Raw genomic sequence first — 20,390 nt, forward strand, 5'->3', positions numbered from 1 at the left:
AATATTAAAACAAAATATTTAAATGTTAAACAGTTACATTCTTCACTAATTGTTAATAACATTTAGGATTTTAAATGGCTTCTGACAAGAATTCCACTACTGGAGTGGCACAAATGATGTAATTTTTCCATTCTATGGATGACCACAGCAGGTTCAGAAAAGTCAACACGCATCAAAAATTATCACAGAAAATTTTCACTGCCCATGTGTGAACTGTCAGAACAAAATAGTTTTCTTTTAAGTAGTATTCTATAATGGCTTTAAGACTATTTTATGATTAGACACATTATGAGAGGAAAAGAAGGTACAAGAAAATATCCCATATTTTCATTTTGACCAATCTAACTTCTATTTGGTTGAATGAAGGATTAGGAAGATGCCTGTAGCTATTCAAATAAGTAGAATTCTGCAGGATATTAAAAAACCAGGGGTATCTTGCCTTATGAGTAGATGTTTTCCCTAGTATCATTCTTACTTATTCTACTGTGGTTACTAAGGTCCTACCACTCAACAGAATAAGAGAGCTATACCCGTAAATGTATTTGGTTTGGAGTTTACTTTGATGCCAGCATTACTACTCTATCTTAATTGTTCATTTGTATTTTATTTTTGGAATTGGTAAATAAAGTTTCGTGTTTAAAAAGCACTGGCATCAAAAGTAGTTTCCTTTGTTAAGTGTCATTTATCTCAGTTGCCAGTTGAATTATGTAACTTAATTTTTCAAAGTGAGAGCTGAAAGATTGAAATCAGAACGAATTCAAAATATGTTATGAATTACAAAATATCTGAACAGCAAAGCACAGCTCAAATGACAGTACATGCACATGTTCACAATGAGGTGTATTTTAGTTATTTTTTAAAATCTTGACTCTGCGGTATCTAGTTACTCAGATAACAATTCACACTCCAAAAATCAAAAATAATTTCATCGCACGTGTGTGTGTGTCTTCAAGGAAAGGTTAAAAGTGTGCCTAATTTTGTACTTCTGCCCTGTGGTGAAAAAGATTACAAACATTTCTTTACCAACTACTCAAAAAGGTAGGCCCAGAAAGCCACATTCAGCAATATCTGTACATTTAGCAGGACAGCTACTTCATTAATTACATTCAAGTCCATGCTTTGAAGACCAAAATTTGTAGAACAAATTATGGTAAATACAGCTAGAAAAATGTAGCATGTCAGATCCAGGAGGTATAAGTTGCTTTTTGTGAATTACAAAAATGTATGTTACAACATATTTGTTTATTCCCTACTCAAGCTTTAGATTAATTGAAAATGCTATATGAAGTGAGGACAGTACGTTTTAAATATAATTTCCTATAACATATTTGACATTTTCAAGACAAACTACTAAATACTTCTTATACTTGCTATTATCAGACTTACTACGCTGTTTACACACTTTATATTTATATAGCAGGTTTTGAGTTCTGTAATTCTATTTTTATTTAAAACATATAGGTGAATTTAGGGCTTGTTTGAGGACCTTACAGAAAGTACAAGTAATGCAAACTGCCCCCAGTTTTCTGCACATATGCCACTACCCTGTTCTGTAAAAATCAGGTCAAATTTTGCTTGTAACACTCAAAATTCTTGGTTTATTACCTTTAGGGTTTTGTGGTTAAATTCAGCTTCCATTCAACTTTGGCCTTGCTAAATTATGGACAAGAGTGCCAGCTGCAATAGTGGGGAGTGTGGCAATGGTGATGATGCAGACATCTGTCCCATTAGTAACCGGACTTAGTTCAACTCCTTTCACATAGGCCACAAAGAGCCAACATATATTTCAGGCACTTCTGCCTGGGCCACATTAAGATCCACAACTGAAAGTCTATCACATCACATATCCCATGGGCCATCCCAGTTGCCTATCTTCTGCAATTTTAGTTTACAGTTTTATACTCATAATCCAAAAATTGAAATATCTTACCGAAAAAGTACTATACAGCTCAAAAGTACTCATCACCATGTATTCTTTTACAGGTTTCCATGCCCCTTTAGGGTTTATGTCCCGCCTTCCATTTCTGTTTTTGGTCATGCACACATTTGACGCCATCCGCCATTTTGAAATTTTTTAAAATTATTTTCTTATTTTTGGATGGGAAATGTTGTGTGCCTGTGTTCTGACATGCTTGGCTGGGTTTTGTGAGAGAACTTAAAGAAAAGGAGTTAAAAAAATAAAGATTGTTTGGTTATGTTTAGTAAGGAGAGAGGTTTTTAAAGGGTAGAGGTTAGTTATTAAAGAAAAGAAAGATTTAGGTTTATTAAGGAGAGAGGGTTTTAAAGAAAACAGTTTGAAGGAGAGTAAAAAGATTATCAAAAATAGAAAGAGAGGAAAAAATAAGCACGGGGAAAAGAAGAAAGGACTTTGGAGAAAAAAGAAAGAATAAAGCAACAAGAGAGTCTGTGTCACTGAACACATACAGAGTGAAGCATCCTACCCCAAGGACTGCCGGTAGTGAAATGATAGCTGTTCTGGGCGGAGAGCCTTGGAAGGAAACTATGCTGAAGCAATCAGAAGCTGTTCTACAGCTACATCATAGAATGCATTCTTTCGAACCAATCCTATCATACCAAGATTTAAAACAAGAGCCACCACCTCCTTCCAGAAACGGGCTATTGCGGAGTGGATTATTTGAATAAAACTCTAGCCAATGAGCGTCTGACCATGTGTATAAAACCATGCATTTTTGTGAGCTGTGGTTTTAAATTTTTTTTTTTTGCATGCTATTCTTTTCCTCTTTTACAACTGGCGATGACCCCATAAAGTCTTCCTGTTTCTTCGGTTCAATTTCAGGCTGAAACATGGAGTTCGACGTCGGCGCTGTCTCTTTAGCAAAATAAGTGTAAACGGGTCATCTCTTCTGAACACAATCAGGGGCACCCAAAAACAATTTGGGCTTCTTGGTGTCTCCAGGTGTCTTGTAAAAGGACATGGCCGTAGTGTCTAGGTTCCCAATTTTAAAACCACTGCTCGCAAAAATACCCTCTCTCCTTCATAAACCTCACCCATCTTTATTTTTTTAAACTCCTTTTCTTTAAAATTCTCTCACAAAACCCAGCCAAGCATGTCAAAACACAAGCACACAACATTTCCCATCCAAAAATAAAAGAATAATAAAAAAAAATTCAAAATGGTGGACGGTGCCAAATGTGTACACGACCAAAAACAGAGTGCAGGACATAAACATAAAAGGGCATGGAAACCTGTCAAAGAATACATGCTGATGAGTACTATCAAGATGTATACTACTCACATATTATTGCAAGTTGATGATTTACCTGTTGATGCGGCTTTGCTTATAGTTTTTATTTGTAGAAAAATCTCTTCTTTCAGTACAGTCCAGTTGTCTAGTTTATTAGATACAACTTCTTTAATACTGACTAGCTCTCTTCTAATAAAGGGAAGTAATGAAAGAGTCTTGTTTAGAGTTAATCGATGGTTCTCCAATCTTTTTCTGCAAAAAACAGAAAAATATTTACAAGATCAATCATTTCTTTAAAAAGCAAATAAAAATGTCTGGGAAGATATTTTCAAATTGTGGCTTTACCAAGAAAAACTGCTAATAACTTTCCCTTCCATCGTATTTTATGTTACAATTATTCAATATATTGAATATGTTAAACATTTAACACAGTCTTCACAACACATCAAAATATTTCTCCCTCCCTCATTTATGTAAAATTGAAGACAATTTTTGATTGGACAAATGGATGTTCTGTGATTCTTTTTCATGGCTTTAGAATATAAAGGAAAAGTTTTCAGATTATATATATTTGTGTACCAGCTAAAAGTCTTTCTTTGCAACCAGCTATAAGAAATACAGTACTGCAGCTGCATTCCACGTGCTACTGTATCACAAGAACTTTAACTCTGTTGATCATTTATTCTATTGAGATTAATGACAAAATTGTCAACAATACAATTGGAAAATGACCAAATTGTATTTGTTAACACAATATTATTTTACTATGTTCTGAAAAACAAACATTGAAATGTTTCCAAACTTTTTTCATTTGCCCTATTTTCCTTGTCATTCTATAATTCTGTTGACAAGTCCTGTTAACTGATTGTACTATACATTTTTTCACAGAAGAAAGATCTAACACATTGCCTTTTAGGAATTCTTACCTGAACAGCTGCAACTTTTTATGGGCAACTTCCTTCTCTTCTTGGAAGCATCTCAAGGCCTCATTCAGATTTTGTAGTTCATTTTGTTTATCTTTCAACTGCACAGTTAAGTGATTTATTCTACATATATAAATAAAAGAGTTATATAGTGTTACTATTTGCACAACTAAAAATCCACAGATTCTACTTCTTGCACTAGTTTTGAGGAAAAAACTTCTCACTGTAAAAAAATGTCAAATTTTCAATGCTAGAAATTACACTCTTTAGGACTAGACATGGTATGCTTAAGTGGAACATCTCCAGTTGCTGAACGTATTTCCTCTTCCTGTTCACCAGAACTTAAGTCTACTGACTTTGAAGGCATGGGGCAAGACACCTTTGAGTTGACTATGGATTATTTCTGTGTTACTGTTATGGTTAGGGAGATGAATTATATGTCCTGCTCATTGTGGGCAAGAGATGTAGTCAGTTCAAATTTAGCCCCAAAATCATAGTTTGTAGGAACAATCTTTCACAAAACCTAAGACTTATACTAGCGTTTCTCAAACTGGGGTCTGCGGACCCCTGGGGGTCTGCGAGGGTACTCCAGGGGATCCATGAGCCCCGCTGATCAACTTCTCCACCTCGCTCAGTTCCTCCACCTCCATCCCAGTGCCTCTTGCACGCTAGGGAACAGCTGTTCAGCAGCATGCAGGAGGCGCTGGGAGGGAGGAGGAGGAGCGGGGATAGGGCGTCCTTGGGGAAGGGGGCAGAAAGAGGTGGGGAAGAGGAGCGGCAAGGGTGGAGCAGGGGTGGGGTGGGGTGGAGCTTTGGGGAAGGGGTGGAGTGGGTGCGGGACCTGGAGCTGAGTGGGGAATTTGGGGATCCCCAAAAATGTTTAAATCAAAATGGGGGTCCTCGGCTTGCTAAAGTTTGAGAACCACTGACCTATACAAATGCTTCTATCTTTTAAAAATGAAAGTCCAGTATCAATATAACCAATTTTATTTTTAAACAAACAACCATGCCCCTGATGTGTTCAAAACCAAACACTGTAGCACAAAGAAGCCTAAGTGGAATATATTGTTTTTTATTTAAATAAATAGCTTCCATAGTAACAAGTAAATTGGATTTTTAAAATTCTTGTACTTTGAATAATCAAAAGCGATGTAGCTGATGTAAAGAAACATGTTTGTCTACAAATTATTTTTAAGCTCCCAATATCTTGTAGCATTTATGTCATCTGTCCATCTTACAAGGCAGTGACAGCATAATCATCAGTCAAATAAATAAATAAATAGTCAAGATTTGGAATCTAAATGGAAAAGTGGACTACTTAGAAATATTCTGTTCTGTTTAATAAACCCATGAAATCTGAGCCCTGAGGAAGAAGACAGCCTGAAAATGGACAGGAGGTCTTTCACACAAGTCTACAGTGTAAAGATTTCTTCCTTAGTACTATATACCCAGTAAAATAATCCTCAATTTATAATTAAGATTTTTCAAGTGCATTTCCCAGCAAGATAATCACTAAAAATAAGAGAAAATAACTAGTTACGCCAACATTAAGATCCACAGCAGTATTAGCTCACATATCTTTAGCCAAATATCACACTCAAGTCCATAGTTCCACTGCAAATTCACTTTCAGTTCCGCAATAGCACTACTTACAATATACACTTCCAATTTCTCACTATCACACTCAAATGCCAAACATCAGCTCTGACCTCAGCTAGTTGAAGATATACTCTTTATATAGTTATATGGGTAATACAGTCTAAAACATGTTTGTACATGAAAAAGTATATTAGAATTAAGATTTTCCTCACACCAGACAGGAGGTTCACCAAAGAGAACAACTGTCTCTAGAATGGAGCTCTAGACTACATCTTCAGCAAGTTTGGCTTCAAGTCTCACCCTCTTCCTGCCCTTTCCGCATCCTGTCCTATCCCTACAAACAAAAGGCGGCATTTGGATCTAAATTATGCTATGACAAATAAGAATAATACTTTTGTAATTAACAATATTCTATATTAATAATATTTTGTAAAATAGTATGAAAATTAGGTTTGCCAATTTTGGTTGGATGTGTTCTTGAAGGTTTCATCATATGACATAATCTTTAATTAAAGACTAATCTTTGATTTCTGGAGACTCCAAAACAATCCTGGAGGGCTGGCAACCCTAAAATGTGTTGTGTCTCATTTTTGATTACTATGGTTCTTTAGCTATAGAGGTCCGAAAGAATAGTTAGACTCTGAAAGGAAATTTCACATTCAACTCATTTGTACAGGTTTTCTTTGTCACAGCGAATATGTTTTTGACCAAAATAATGTTACTGAAAAGCTACAGCAATTCTGAATTAAAAACTAAGGATATTAAACCCAAAATCATGTCTTTATCATCCAGTCTACAACAGATACAACATGATTTAAAGCTTGGTACAAAGTTTAACTGCATAGCTGTCAGAAGTCTACTAGATAGAGACTGTTAAAATTAAAAAATTAAAAAATCTGTAACTCTACTATCAACATGACAAAAATGAAACTCCAAAAATTTATAAAATCCAATGTACTTATCTCCATTTGTTCTGTTTACCTACTTTCTGAATTTCACTCAGCTAGGGAAAATGAAATCAAATTGGTCAATTTCACATTATTATGTAGTCAATTGCACTTTTTGGTTCTCATGCCTGAGCACAATGTTGTTGTGTTTGAAACCCAAGCACTGCAGGGGAACGTTTCCTGCTAGGCTGGAAAAAACCTAAGCAACCCCACTCTGATTGTTTTGATTGATTTCTGTTAATCATAATTTTTTGTAAAACAATTCCTTTCCATCCCCATTTATTTTTTAGACCAAACCTAGAGTTTGAGCCTGTGTTGCTTAACAGTGCCCCTTTAAAAAACGAGCAAAATTTTATGAGAACTGTTTTTGTCAGATGTTCTCTCTTTCTCTATAAGTGTGTTCTGAGGGCACTGAGGATGACCAATGGTATTGATATCAAAAGGATTAAATTTCAGATTATTCCCTCCAACTAAATTCCCTCTAAACTGCGTGGCCACGCAGCAGCCCATTAAGCGCCGCACAGGCGCTCAGGGCTGCAACGGGGAGAGATGCTTCTCCCCCAGCCCTGGACCTGCTGCGGCGCCCCTCCCCCAGCCCGGCCCGGCCCGGCCAGTACCGGGTTTATAATGGCACCAGGCCCGTGCTCAGCAGGGGCCCCATGGCCCGCCCAGCGCGCCACTTCACTTACGCTGCGGCCCTCTCCGGACCCTCCCCCGTGCTCCTATGGGCTCACCGGCCCAGGGCTTCTCTATGCTCCCACCCCACTGCTTCTCTCAGTTGGCCGGGTGAGGGCTCCTCTCTCCGCCCCTTCCTCCATCACCGGCAGGCAGCAGCCGCCGACTGCCTGCCAGGAGTTGGAAAGGAGCCCACCTCTGCTGCCATTCCTCCGGGCCACCTGTGAGGGATGCGGAGCCCGTTGCAGCCCGGACTGCAGACAGACCTGCCGCAGCCCGAGGAGAGACACCCCTCCCCTGGCCCCAGCCCAGCCCAGCCCCCTGTCCTGGATGAAGGGAGAGGTGCCCCAGCCCCCTGCCCTGCCGCGGATGAGGGGAGAGGTGCCCTGGCCCCAGCCCAGCCCCCCTTGACCTGCTGCGGATGGGGGGAGAGGAGATCCTCCCCTGGCCCCAGCCAAGCCCCGCCGGATCTGCAGAGGATAGGGAAGAGGTGCCCCAACCCAGCCCAGCCCCGGACCTGCCACAGCCAGGGGAGAGGCACTTATCCTGTGGCCCCAGCCCCAGAGCAGCCGCAGGAGCAGCAGGGAGAGGCATCTCTCCTGCCAGACCAGATGCTGCTGTGGGGAGAGTTGGGGGGTGAGTTCTCTCTCTCTCAACCATAGCCCCAGGGCAGCCTGCACCCTAAACCCCTCACCCCAGCCTGCACCCCCAGCTGGAGACCTCAGCCCCTCTGCACCCTAACCCCCAACCCCAGCCCCCTCCTGCACGCCAAACCCCTCATCAGTGGCCCCATCCCAGAGCCCACACTGCCAGCCAGAGCCTCACCCCCTCCTGTACTCCAACCCTCTGTCTCAGCCCTGAGCCCCCTCCCTATGACACATCACCTCCATATTGGAGCACATAAAATTTATTCCGTACATTTGTGGGAAAAATTAGAGCCAACACTGCAATCAAGTACTGCTAAAGAAGATTTAAGGAGATGTTAGAAAGTCTGGAAGTTCTGAATTGGAACTGTGTTTTAATGTTTCCACCTTAACTAAAGATCAGCCATGATTAATATGCATTTATGTTTTTTTTTTCCTTCAGCAAATGAAGCCAACTGATTTCTGGACCAGAGAACTACTGAACTTGAGATGGAGTTGAAAGATCATAATGAGACACCATTAGAGTATATTGCATCAATAGGTCTCCTTAACCAGCTGGTAAAGTCATTTCTAAGCTATATAAAGCACTTCCTTCTCTCAGGATCTGAGTGTTCTCTATCACAGTGGCACTTTAGAACCAAATAATGAAACTATGGTACTAGTCCCCACCTTGAGGATTTTAAGACAGAGACTGTAAAGCAAGAGATGACAATCCAGGGGCAGGAAGGACACTTAGAATATAATTATCAAGACTCCTGGGACAAACACACACACACACTTTCTTGTTTCCTTTCCTTCTTCTCACTCCACTGCCTCTTCACTTCCTCCTAACTATTGCAGTGAAGATAAGCCCTAGAGCTCTGTCTTCACTGCAGTTAACTTGAGTATTCTACACTCAAGTTAACTCCTCTCAATCTAACATAGCTTGAGTAAGGGCTAGTCTACACTGACAATGCTAAAGCGCTGCCCCGGCAGCCCTTTCACATGGCTTGTGTGGTCGCGGCGCAGCGCTGGGAGAGAGCTCTCCCAGGGCTCTAAAAAAACACCTCAACGGGGGGCGTAGATCCCACTGCTGGTGCACTGTCTACACTGGCGCTTTACAGCGCTGAAACTTGCTGCGCTCAGGGGGGTGTTTTTCACAGTCCCGATCAAGAAAGTTGCAGTGCTGTAAATTGCCAGTGTAGAAAAGCCCTAAGAGTGCCACACTGCAAAACTATACCTGCACTGCACAGTGATTGGATTAGCAGTTAACAAGTGGTGCTAACATGAGTTGTAGCCTATATCTCCCGATGGTCCAGCCAGCTCAAATTAAAAGCACCACCACACTCAAGGGGTTTTGTGTGGGAATGAAACTTGGATTAACTCTACAGTGCAGACAAACCCTAATGCAGTCACTCCAGCAAGTCTGCAGTTGCTGTACCTGGTGAGGGGAGCCAGAAGGAAAGAAACAATTCAAGACTGATGTTGGCATTCAGAGAGCAGCTGCACACAGTGGACCATCATTATTGGTCTCAGGAAAAAAGCACAAACTGGCAGCAGACTGGAGTTGCCAGCTTTCACACAGTGATCACTACTTGCTTTTCCACCAGTAGGGCAGCTCTCATTTTGGTGTCCTTGAGCCTCAGCGTGGGGGCGAACTCCACACACAGTTCAAGGAAGGTGGCTTTGCGCATACGAAAGTTGTGCAGCCACTGCTTGTCATCCCATACTTACATCACAATCCAATCCCGCCAGTCGGTGCTTTTTTCCACATCCCCTATTCCACATCCCTCTAATCTTCTGGTCTGGAAAGAAGTCCACCAGCGGGGTTGCGGTGATACGAGTGTGCAGGACCATTAATCTCCTCCTGCTACTAAGAACTGTGACTCTGGGAAATGCATGGGAAATAGTAGATGACTTTGTAGCAATGGGATTCCCTAACTACAATGGGACGATAGATTGGCACACGTAACCCAATTTTAGCCCCAGATTACCTTGTGATGGAGTACGTCAATGGAAAGGGCTACTTCTCTATGGTATTGCAGGTGCTGGTGGATCACTGGGGTCATTTCACTGACATCAACACAGGCTGGGTCAGGGAAAGTGCATGACACATGCATCTTCAGGAACTCTGGACTGTATAGAAAGCTGCATGCAGGGACTTTCTTTCCAGACCAGAAGTTTAGGGGGACGTGGAAATGCCCACAGTGATCCTGGGAGACCCAGCCTATCCTTTACTCCCATGGCTGATGAAGCCATACACCGGAAACCTTGACAGCAGCAAGGGGCACTTCAACAACAGGCTCAGCGGTACAGAATGACCATAGAATGAGCGTTTGGCAGATTAAAGGGTTGCTGGCACTGCCTTTTTGGCAGATTAGACCTCAGTGAGGAAAACAGTCCCATAGTCAGAGCAGCCTGCTGTGCTCTGCATACCATTTGCGAAGCCAAGGAGGGAAAGTTTCCCCAGGGGTAGAGCACTGAGGTGGATCAACCTAGTGGCTGATTTTGAGCAGCCAGACACCAAGGTTATTAAAGGGGCTCAGTGGCGAGGTATTTGAATTAGGGAGGCTTTGAAGCAGCATTTTGACAATGAGCCTCAGTAATGTGTCTTTTTGTAAAGAATTGAGCTTGGCATTGTTTACTCACCACCTTGAATGACCCCTGTAATGATTCCTGCCTGAGCATTAATTGTAGTCTGCAAATATGGTGATTGCAACAGAAATTCAAACAGTGGTAATCACCCTGTGTAGGTCACAAATAAAGAATCACTGTCTTTGTAAAACTCAATTTTTATTAAACAGCAATATACAGATTAACATTTCTTACAAGGGACATGACAGTGAGCAGCTCTCTCTGAAGTGAGGATCTCACCATTGCATGCAAGTTCAGCTGTCATTATGGAAAGTGTCCCTGGGGTGGAGTGCAAGAGTACTACAATGGGCCGGGAACATGGAAGGAAAGTGTGGAGGGAGTTTGGGAAGGGCAAGGATGGCAGTTCTGTATGGACTGCAGGGGGAGTCAAGCATGAATGTGTTCTACCTGCAGCACGATCATGGACCTTAGCATCTCTGATTGGTCCTCCATGAGCTTTATTATCCTCTCCTGACCCAGTCTCCTCTCCTGGCAATCCATGTGTATGTTCTCATTTATTGTCTCTCTTCATGCCCTGTGCTTGCTACTGGCCTGATCTGATGATTGCAGCAATTCCTGAAACATGCCCTCCTTACTCCTCCTCATTTGCCTCCTTATCAGACTGAGGGGTTCCACTAGTGTGTAGGAGCTGGCCCTCAAGGTGTATATCTACAGAAGCAAAAGAAACAATACACAGAGTCAGTATTGTGTGTGCACTCACAGTCTTGAATCATAGAAGTTACATACACTTCTTTCTCACTTTCCCTTGGCAAGCAAATAGCTCGGCTAGAGCTCTAAACATGGTGAGTTTGGCCCAGAGGAGGAGGAGGAGGAGGGATGCAAGATGGGACAAAAAGTCTGGGTGGGATCAATACAAGTGCCTTGGAACATTATTCTGAATACTGGCACCGTTTTCCACAGGCAGGGGCAATCGAAGCTGAAATCACACTACTGAGGGTAACCGAAGATGCAAGGCAGCATCTCCTGCACACGTGAAGTTTCAGACCTGGTCTGTATGCTGCCTGCCTGTGTGCTATTTTGGTTTCTCCAGAAGTAATGGCTGATTGGAGCGGCAAAATTGCCTACATTGGGGGAAGAAATAAAGCAGTTCCGCCAAGGAACCTTCATCTAAGGATTGTAGAGTATATGCAGGAAAGTTTCCTAGAGATCTCTATGTAGGATTCCCGGGACATCTCGGTGTGCATTAACAAACTTTTCCACAGGGCCCCCACTGAATAGCTGCACAGGGGAATACAAAGCAGATGTAAACAGCACCTGGTATTGTTAATTTCCATCCCTTCTCCCACATGCACCATGTAACAAAATAAAGACACCTCTACCTCATGTAATTGCACACTATCAAAGAAAAATGAGTAGTTACCAGAACTCCCCTTTTCTGCTTCAGACATGCCAGAGCCGGACTGCTGGGACTAGCTAGACTCCTCCGGAGTCCAAAAGAGGTCCTGGCTCACCATGCCACCGGACGAGCCTGCTGCCTGTCCCACATCCTCCTCCAACTCATGCTTCTCATCCACCACTTCATCCTCCACTGCCTCCAGTCCCCCGGAAGTACTCATGGGGCTCTTGGCGGTGGAGGTGGGGTCTCTGCTGAGGATAGCATGCAGCTCCTTGTAGAAGCAGCATGTTTTTGGTGCCACACCAGAGCAATGGTTGGCATCTCTTGCCTCAACTCCTTGATCTTAGTATGGCACTGCTGCGTGTCGCTTTTGTGCCCCTGCTCGTGGCACGGTTGAGAAATCTGCTTGTAGGTGTCAAAGTTTCTACAGCTGGATCGGAGCTGCGACTGCACATCCTCCTCTCCCCATAAACCCAACATATTCAGCAACTCAGTGTACTCCATGCTGGAGCCCATTTACTGCAGAAAGCCAGCATGGTCAGCTGGGAAGATGAAATATGAGCTGTCCATGCTGAGCAAACAGGAAGTGAAATTTCAAAAATTTAAAAGGACAGGTGCGCATGCCTGTGTACCTGGCTGCAGTGCAGCGGAGCAGAAACTGCTTACTAGAGCAGTCATGATGGGCATTGTGAGACACCTCCTGGAGGCCACTTAGGGAGACATAAGCAAGTGTAGTGTCTACATTGATACTGAGTTGCTCTAACTTTGTCGCAAAAAGCTTTATGCCACTCGTTGCGGTGGTTTTATGTCGGCTTAGCAGGAAAGTTAAATCAGTGAGAGGAGCATTAGTGTGCATACTCCTCCACCGTTGTGTCAAACAAACCTGACTTTGTCGACAAAACTGTACAGTGTAGACCAGGCTTAAGAGAGCTCATATGCAGGTGGGAGATATAGCATTGACCTTGTCTAGCTACATTGTGATAAACATCACCGCTTGTGCCTTGTTGCTGCTAGGATTTTACTGTGAGATAATTAACAGAAGTTAGTTATCTTGCTGTAAAAAACAATACCTTTTTTGGCAATGAAGACACAGCTGAAACAGAATAAGAAAAACCCAAAGTAAAGCCTTGAAGTGCTCTCTAAATATCCTGAATAAAATTTCAGATTAGAGTGGGCAAAAGTGGCAGAGATAAAGGGAAGAAATGACAAATGAGGTAAATACCACCAAAGTAGAGAGGGGAAAATAAGGAAAAAATCCAGACAACAAGCTGGAACTGTGTCAAACACAAGCGTTCAACATATCTCCCCTTTTATGAGCTCCTATGCCTATATCCTGGGGACGAGACGGAATAGCTGCCTCTGTGGCAACAACCACCATCTTAGCACTCCAGAACCTTCCAGAAATCACAAGGGACAATCCTTAGCTTCATTTTGCATCTAGCTAGGTCTAAAAGACTGATTTTTATAAAATCAGAACCAACTTACTTGTTAAATATTTTTTTCCAAGATGTTCAGTCTCACTTTTAAGAACAACGCAGAATAAATATTAGTACTCTGCATTACATTCTTTAGTCCTTATATACTCAGTACTGCACAGAATTTGAACACTGCTAATAATACTGTTAAAACCAAACCTTTTAATGTTGCCACAGACAGTATAATGATATTTATTCAAAATGAAATCATGGCATTGTTAACTTGTGTAAGGTCCACCAAAGGCCAAAATAATGAGCAGACATAGTAAGTTGCTTAGGAGAGCAACACACTCAAAACCAGGTGCTTAAAAAGTAAAAATCACAAAGGCAATTAATTGAATAAAGAAACCAACCACATTTCCCTCACTCCAAAGTAAACTCTCAAAGAATAATTTTACTGATTTTGACTCCTCCTCTGTAGTGTAGACAATTGCTGAATGCATCCGATGAAGTGAGCTGTAGCTCACAAAAGCTTATGCTCAAATAAATTTGTTCGTCTCTAAGATGCCACAAGTACTCCTTTTCTTTTTACAATTGCTACAGTGACAGAAAGTTGCAGTAAATGAAATCCACCCTCTGCTGTAATAAATCTACCCCCTCAAGAGGTGATAGGTAAGTCAATGGAAGAATTCTTCTGTCAACCAATGGTGTCTATACCAAGACTTAGGTTAGCTTAACTACATTGCTCTGAATGTGAATTTTTCACAGCCCAAGTGACGAAGCTAGGTATAAGTTTCAGGTGTAGACCAGGCCTGAACTGTATATTTTGGACACACCCCTTTGTGTGACATAACATTCCCCAGGACATGTTAATCACTGACTATAATCTGAGCTGCAAATAGTCTCAGTTTTGTCTCTCTCCAGCTCTATGGTGAGAGGCAGCAATGTGACACCTGTAGCCAAGAGAATGCAGCAATATGCTGAGAGAGTGTGTAAGAAAGGGGAATTCTCTTTGCAAGTGCTTGGCATGCAAATAGCAGTGAGGTCACAGTGGGATGGGCCCCTCACTCTTGTGTTTCTGTGAGAAGAGGCCAGAGCCAATATTTTTTAATTTAAAAAATCATGAAAAACAAGGGCTTTGACAGAAATATATAAATCAGAAATGGCTCTTCATAGCCCATCAGTCTCATAAGCTGAAGAAGTGAACAAATTCAAAAAAGCTTTGCAAGTCACCTTTAAGGCAAGCGGAATCTTCTACCACTTAAGCTGAGAAGTGGCTGTGAAGTGATTCCAAGCCTGATATGTTTCAGAGTAGTAGCTGTGTTAGTCTGTATCCGCAAAAAGAAAAGGAGTACTTGTGGCACATTAGAGACTAACAAATTTATTTGAGCATACGCTTTCGTGAGCTACAGCTCACTTCATCGGATGCAAGCAGTGGAAAATACAGTGGGGAGATTTATATACACAGAACATGAAACAATGGGTGTTACCATACACACTGTAACAAGACTGATCACGTAAGGTGAGCTATTACCAGCAGGAGAGTGGGGGGAGGGGGATATTGTAGTGATAGTCAAGGTGGGCCATTTCCAGCAGTTGACAAGAACGTCTGAGGAACAGTGTGTGTGTGGGGTGGGGGAAATAAACTTGGGGATATAGTTTTACTTTGTGTAATGACACATCCACTCCCAGTCTTTATTCAAGCCTAAATTAATTGTATCCAGTTTGCAAATTAATTCCAATTCAGCAGTCTCTCGTTGGAGTCTGTATATACAAGTTGCAGCCAATGCAGCTCAGCAGAAAGCCACTCTGCACAAGAAAGAATTCAGTGTTTGCTTATTTTTATAAAGGAAAGATAGGGAGAAACCAGAGCAGGATGAGAACACTAACCTATTCAAAAAGAAAAGTAATATCGGCATCTGATCAATTTAGTTCAGATTGAAAAGGAGATTACCTTCTTTGACACACTGTAGTTCAGTACCCAAGTGATAGGGAGGGCTCTTATATATTTTATTTTATTAATCTTTTAATGAAATTTATTGCTCATGAAAAGAGCTAGACTAACTATGCTGGAGACTAAGGTTTATTTACTCAGAGGCAGTTACAACATAGCCTGCAACTGTGGAAATCTCCCCTCACTGCCCTGGAAAGGTGCATAGATTCCTCCTAAGAATGTTTTACTGGATATTCAGCTTGTCTTGCTAACACTAGCAAGTAACTTTCCCTTAAAAATCCTATTTCTGTTTAGCTTTAAATGTTCTTCTCCAACAAATGCCCTTTGAATTTATAATCTGTTCTGTATGGCTATTGATTCCATCTTTATGTTTCAATAAAGATATCAGTTTTAGCTGAATGCCCAGAGGACCATCCTTAGCGAGTATCTCTCATTTAGACTTAATTACTTTTTGTTGCCTTTAAAAGCTTCTGAAAAATGATATTCCATATTAACCCATAGTGAAGTCATGCTAAGGTGGCACATACACTGGGCTGGTATTATTAGAACTAGAAAGAGGGAGTCTGTCAATTACTGGCCAGTCTTGTTCAATTTTGAGCCGAGGCTCTATCCTGCATGCCCTCAATCACACAAAAGTTCCACTTAAGTTTCCTATTTTGCTTGAATAAGGATGGCACAATCAGGTCTTACATGGTATCTCAAAGAATGTACACATTCTTATTTTGCATCTTGCTGGTTATGAAATAAGAAATCATAACCCAGAATAATCTCCATACCAACTAATTATGATTACAATTCAAGGAAGCAATAGAAATAAAAATAGATGAACTATAAAGAAATTAAAGATGCTTTTTTACTGCTAATGTCCTAATAAACATGAGGGAGGGGGGACGGGAAACAGACTGAATAACATTTTATCTTTTTTTCCCATGAGATGTCAGTAGGTCTTTAAAATTCTACATCCTCAGTAAATCATAAATATTCACACAAATGGCAAGCAACAAATCTTTCACTCTTACACCACACTCAGCATGTAAGATTAACTATAAAAGCAGCTTCACAAATATCTATTGTTACAAGTTTCTTAAAAAAGAGAAAACTAAACAGAGTAATTTAAGACTGTGCTTTTGTTTTACTCAGATAGTCATGTGAGTCATTTTCCACTGTATGCATCCGATGAAGTGAGCTGTAGCTCACGAAAGCTTATGCTCAAATAAATTGGTTAGTCTCTAAGGTGCCACAAGTACTCCTTTTCTTTTTGCTAACTCAAGAAGTGTTGCATCCAATAAGGGGAATTCTATATTAGACCTGTTCATATTGACAGATAAAAAAGAACTGATCTCTGAAACTAAAAAATAGTGGTTACTTAGATGCAAGTGATTATGATTTGATTACATTTGTTACATCCAAAGAGAATAAAGTTCAAACCAGTAATATATATATTGGGTGCTTTAAAGAGGCCAATTTCACACAAAGTTTAACACAATTATGAGCTAAATCACCTGGACAAATAAATTTAAACAGAAAAAATTGAAAACTAGTTGTTAATTGTTTAAGAACATTTTATAAGATGCACAAAAAGCCACAATCCCATAATCAAGAAAGAAGGCTACACTGGTTAAAACACCAGCTTGGCTTTGATGGGAAGTGAAAGCAGCTATATAAAATTTAAAAACAAAACCTATCAAATGGAAAAAAGGGCAAGTTGATAGCAATTAATATACATTAGAAGCTAGGAAGTGTAGAAAATTGATAAGGAAGCAAACACACATTAGTAGAAATCTGTGACCAGCAGAGTTAAAGACAAAACAGTGAATTTTTAAAGTATATTAGGAACAAAATAATGCTAATGGTGGTATTGATCCATTACTAGATGTACATGGTAGAACTGTCAATAATAAAGCAGAAGTTTTCAATAAATAATTCCGTTCTGTATTTGAGCAAAAAACAGATGATGTATTTATATTGTATGATGATGATGAAATATTTTCCACTCCAACAGTAACTTAGAATGATGTTAAAACAGAAGCTATTATAAATTATGAGATCTAAATAACTTGCGTCCAAGAGTTTTAAAAGAACTGGCAAGGAAGCTCTGTGGATCGTTACTTTTATTTTTCATTTTCAAGTCTTGGAACACTAGCAAAGTTACAGAGGATTTGAAGAAAGCTATTGTAGTTTTAATATTTAAAGGGTCCTTGCTGGGCTTGTACTACCTGTGCTGAAACCTACACTGCACTTCTTCACTGTTACTGTTATCCACACTAGATTCAACTTGCTAAGGTAGACTATCTTGGGCATGGCATTGTACAGACATACCTTTAGTTATACCAAGGGACCAGACCAACTAAGATTGGATGACCAATATGCAGAATTTGGTGAATTTATGTATTGATGACTATGTGGCCATCTAACAGATCTCAACAGAGGAGCCATGACTACTGTGTCCTGAGATTATCATTGCAGACTAGACTTTGATGTTTAATTGAAAGATAAATATTTCTTGAAGTTACTTAGGCATTAATGCTTTAATGGTTATAAGGACTACCTGTCTGAATTAAAAGTACAATAATGGATCTTGTTAGGAAAAAGCTTCCAACTTTAAATAAAAATTAAAAAACCCTCAATCTGATTGGAGATAGTGGCTATCAGGAGGCCTACTTTAATAGATAAAAAGTATAATTATACCTCCTGCTGGGGTTCAATCTGAATAGTTGCATACTGTCTCCCAGTATTGGGGGGGACGGGAAATAAACTTGTTAATTTAGCCATAGTTAGCATGAGGGACCACAGAGACCTACAGAGCTCAATGGATCATTAACTCCTGGCACTAAAAGAGAATCTTGAGAACACAGTGCTCCCTTCTACATTCTTACATTTCACATAAACTGTGAAACTGAACATCTTTTCTTCACAACCAACATATGTTCATGCTGAACACAGGAGGAAGTCTGCACTGAGTGGGAGCTGCATGTGACACGTTGACAACTGGTGCTGACAATGAAAAGAATATCATGAAAAAGCAGAGAAGTATTTGCAAGGGACTCTTCAGTGCACACTGATATGTCCTGAAGTAGTACTAATGGTCAATAGCCCCTTCCTAATGTTATTGGTAGACAGGACTGTGCATTCCCTACATCATTTTCATTTCTACATGTCTCTTTCAATTCCATATGCAGACTAATCTGCATCTATATGAAGAAGCTAATATTTAATTTATTAATTGGGTGTAGAATATATATCTTGTACATTACACAAAAACTGTGAAGCATATTTCTGATGGACCTCTTCACAAACTACTTCCAAATTATGCTTTTTCAGTGGTCTGTTTAACTTCATCCATCGTAGTTGGGCTAGATGATTTAGGAGACTGGTAATGTATTGGTATATGAAATCTTTCACTTCTGTGTTGCTGGTTCATATCTGGCCCAGTCTGACAGTAAATGAAGGTAATATCTCTGACAACTGTTCAGTGGTCTGTGTGAAATGAGTTGGTGGTCCCTCCATTGCTGTGTGGACTGATGATAAACTCACAATTGGCACTAATTGGCACTCTTCTTTGCAGTCTTGACTTGACAGAGGTAAAAAATTTAGTGCGCCCAGAAGCTGAATAACCTTCTTCCCTCTAGACATGAACCTCCAGAACAGGATTATAATACAATGGTGGAATGGTCAAGAGAAAACTGCATTGCCACTATCTGTTCTCAACCTGTTCTGCAGAGGAACAAAGGCCTTCAGAGTCTAAGCATCTTTCACCAGCAGTAAATTCAATTTGAAAAATATCAGCCTGATTTTCTTCCCACAACAGTATAAATTAGGAGTAACTCCACTGAAGTCAATGGAGTTATACCCTGGTAAGAAGGGTACAAGAGGAGAGTCCAGCTCACTATATTATTTTAAAAATTAACAAATTAACATTATAAAAGACTTGAGAATTATATGCACAGAAAGCGTTACGGGGGAAACCTAAGCCAGCACTATCAAAGAAAAGTATCCCAAAGCAGCTTTAAAGAGATATTGTCAGGCAAACTTGGTAACAAATTAATGGTTTTTAAAATAACATAAGAAATTATACTCTATATAAATTTTATTGGAAAGAAAGTTTTTAAAGAAATAAACATTCTCACAGGGTCTGCAGCACTGAGCTAGTAAATGAGAAGTGTAAATGAAGTCTCCAACTCCCTTTCCAGTTCCCTCAATGTGCAATGAATGAGCTTTATGCCTTCAGTTCACCTTACTTCCTAGCTTTTCAGTATGAAGTCACTTCTGAGCTGTATGCTGAGACGTTTCATCCCCAGCTGCTTCTCTGAGCCACCACCACCCTTCTTCCCCACAATGATAGAGGTGGGCTAACATCAAGGGAAAGTCAAGAATGGAAGCGGAAGAAAGATTCTCAGCAAGCGAGAGAGAGAGATGCTAGGACTAAATTGAACCCACTAATAAATATCAATCTGGCCCCTTCTCCAAGTGGCCAGAGATGCTCCTTCCTCTGTCTAATTCCCCTCTCTCTCCACACACACACACACATTATATCATTTCGATAAAAGAGCAGTCAGAAAACCAATAAAAAAAACTCAGTGTAACAAACTATCTGACCTTTATACTATTGGAGAATAATAATTATATTTTTTACAAAATGCAGTTTTGACTTGATCCTGCAGTATGAACAAACAAAAATATTACTCAATTTGTAACACGCAGTTGGCAATGTGAAACTGTAGCAAGAATATTAAAATAAAAAAAATTTGAATTTGGATCATACAGAGTTTCACAAAGTATACCATGAAACAGACTATTAAACACATTAAAAGTTCTCTTCTGAATCAGTTTCTGAATGTACACAATCAAGAACTATTTGAGAAACATTTATACAGCAGGTTTCAGAGTAGCAGTCGTGTTAGTCTGTATTCGCAAAAAGAAAAGGAGTACTTGTGACACCTTAGAGACTAACAAATTTATTTGAGCATAAGCTTTCATGAGCTACAGCTCACTTCATCGGGTGCATTCAGTGGAAAGGAAAGTACTCCTTTTCTTTTTATTTATACAGCAGTATTTTG

The 20,390-nt window shown here is 40.3% G+C and overlaps 1 protein-coding gene across 1 annotated transcript in view; it reads right to left on the bottom strand.

The window, feature by feature from the left end:
• LEKR1 (leucine, glutamate and lysine rich 1) overlaps window positions 1-20,390 on the bottom strand; it is a 123,399-nt gene that overhangs the window by 74,832 nt on the left and 28,177 nt on the right. The window contains exons 4-5 of the mRNA XM_074963716.1: window positions 4,133-4,252; window positions 3,283-3,458 (exon numbers count right to left, since the gene is read on the bottom strand). Coding sequence (XP_074819817.1) covers window positions 3,283-3,458; window positions 4,133-4,252 — 296 coding nt within the window. The remainder of the gene's footprint in view (window positions 1-3,282; window positions 3,459-4,132; window positions 4,253-20,390) is intronic.

Source organism: Natator depressus, chromosome 9, assembly GCF_965152275.1.
Source record: "Natator depressus isolate rNatDep1 chromosome 9, rNatDep2.hap1, whole genome shotgun sequence".
NCBI lineage: Eukaryota > Metazoa > Chordata > Testudines > Cheloniidae > Natator > Natator depressus.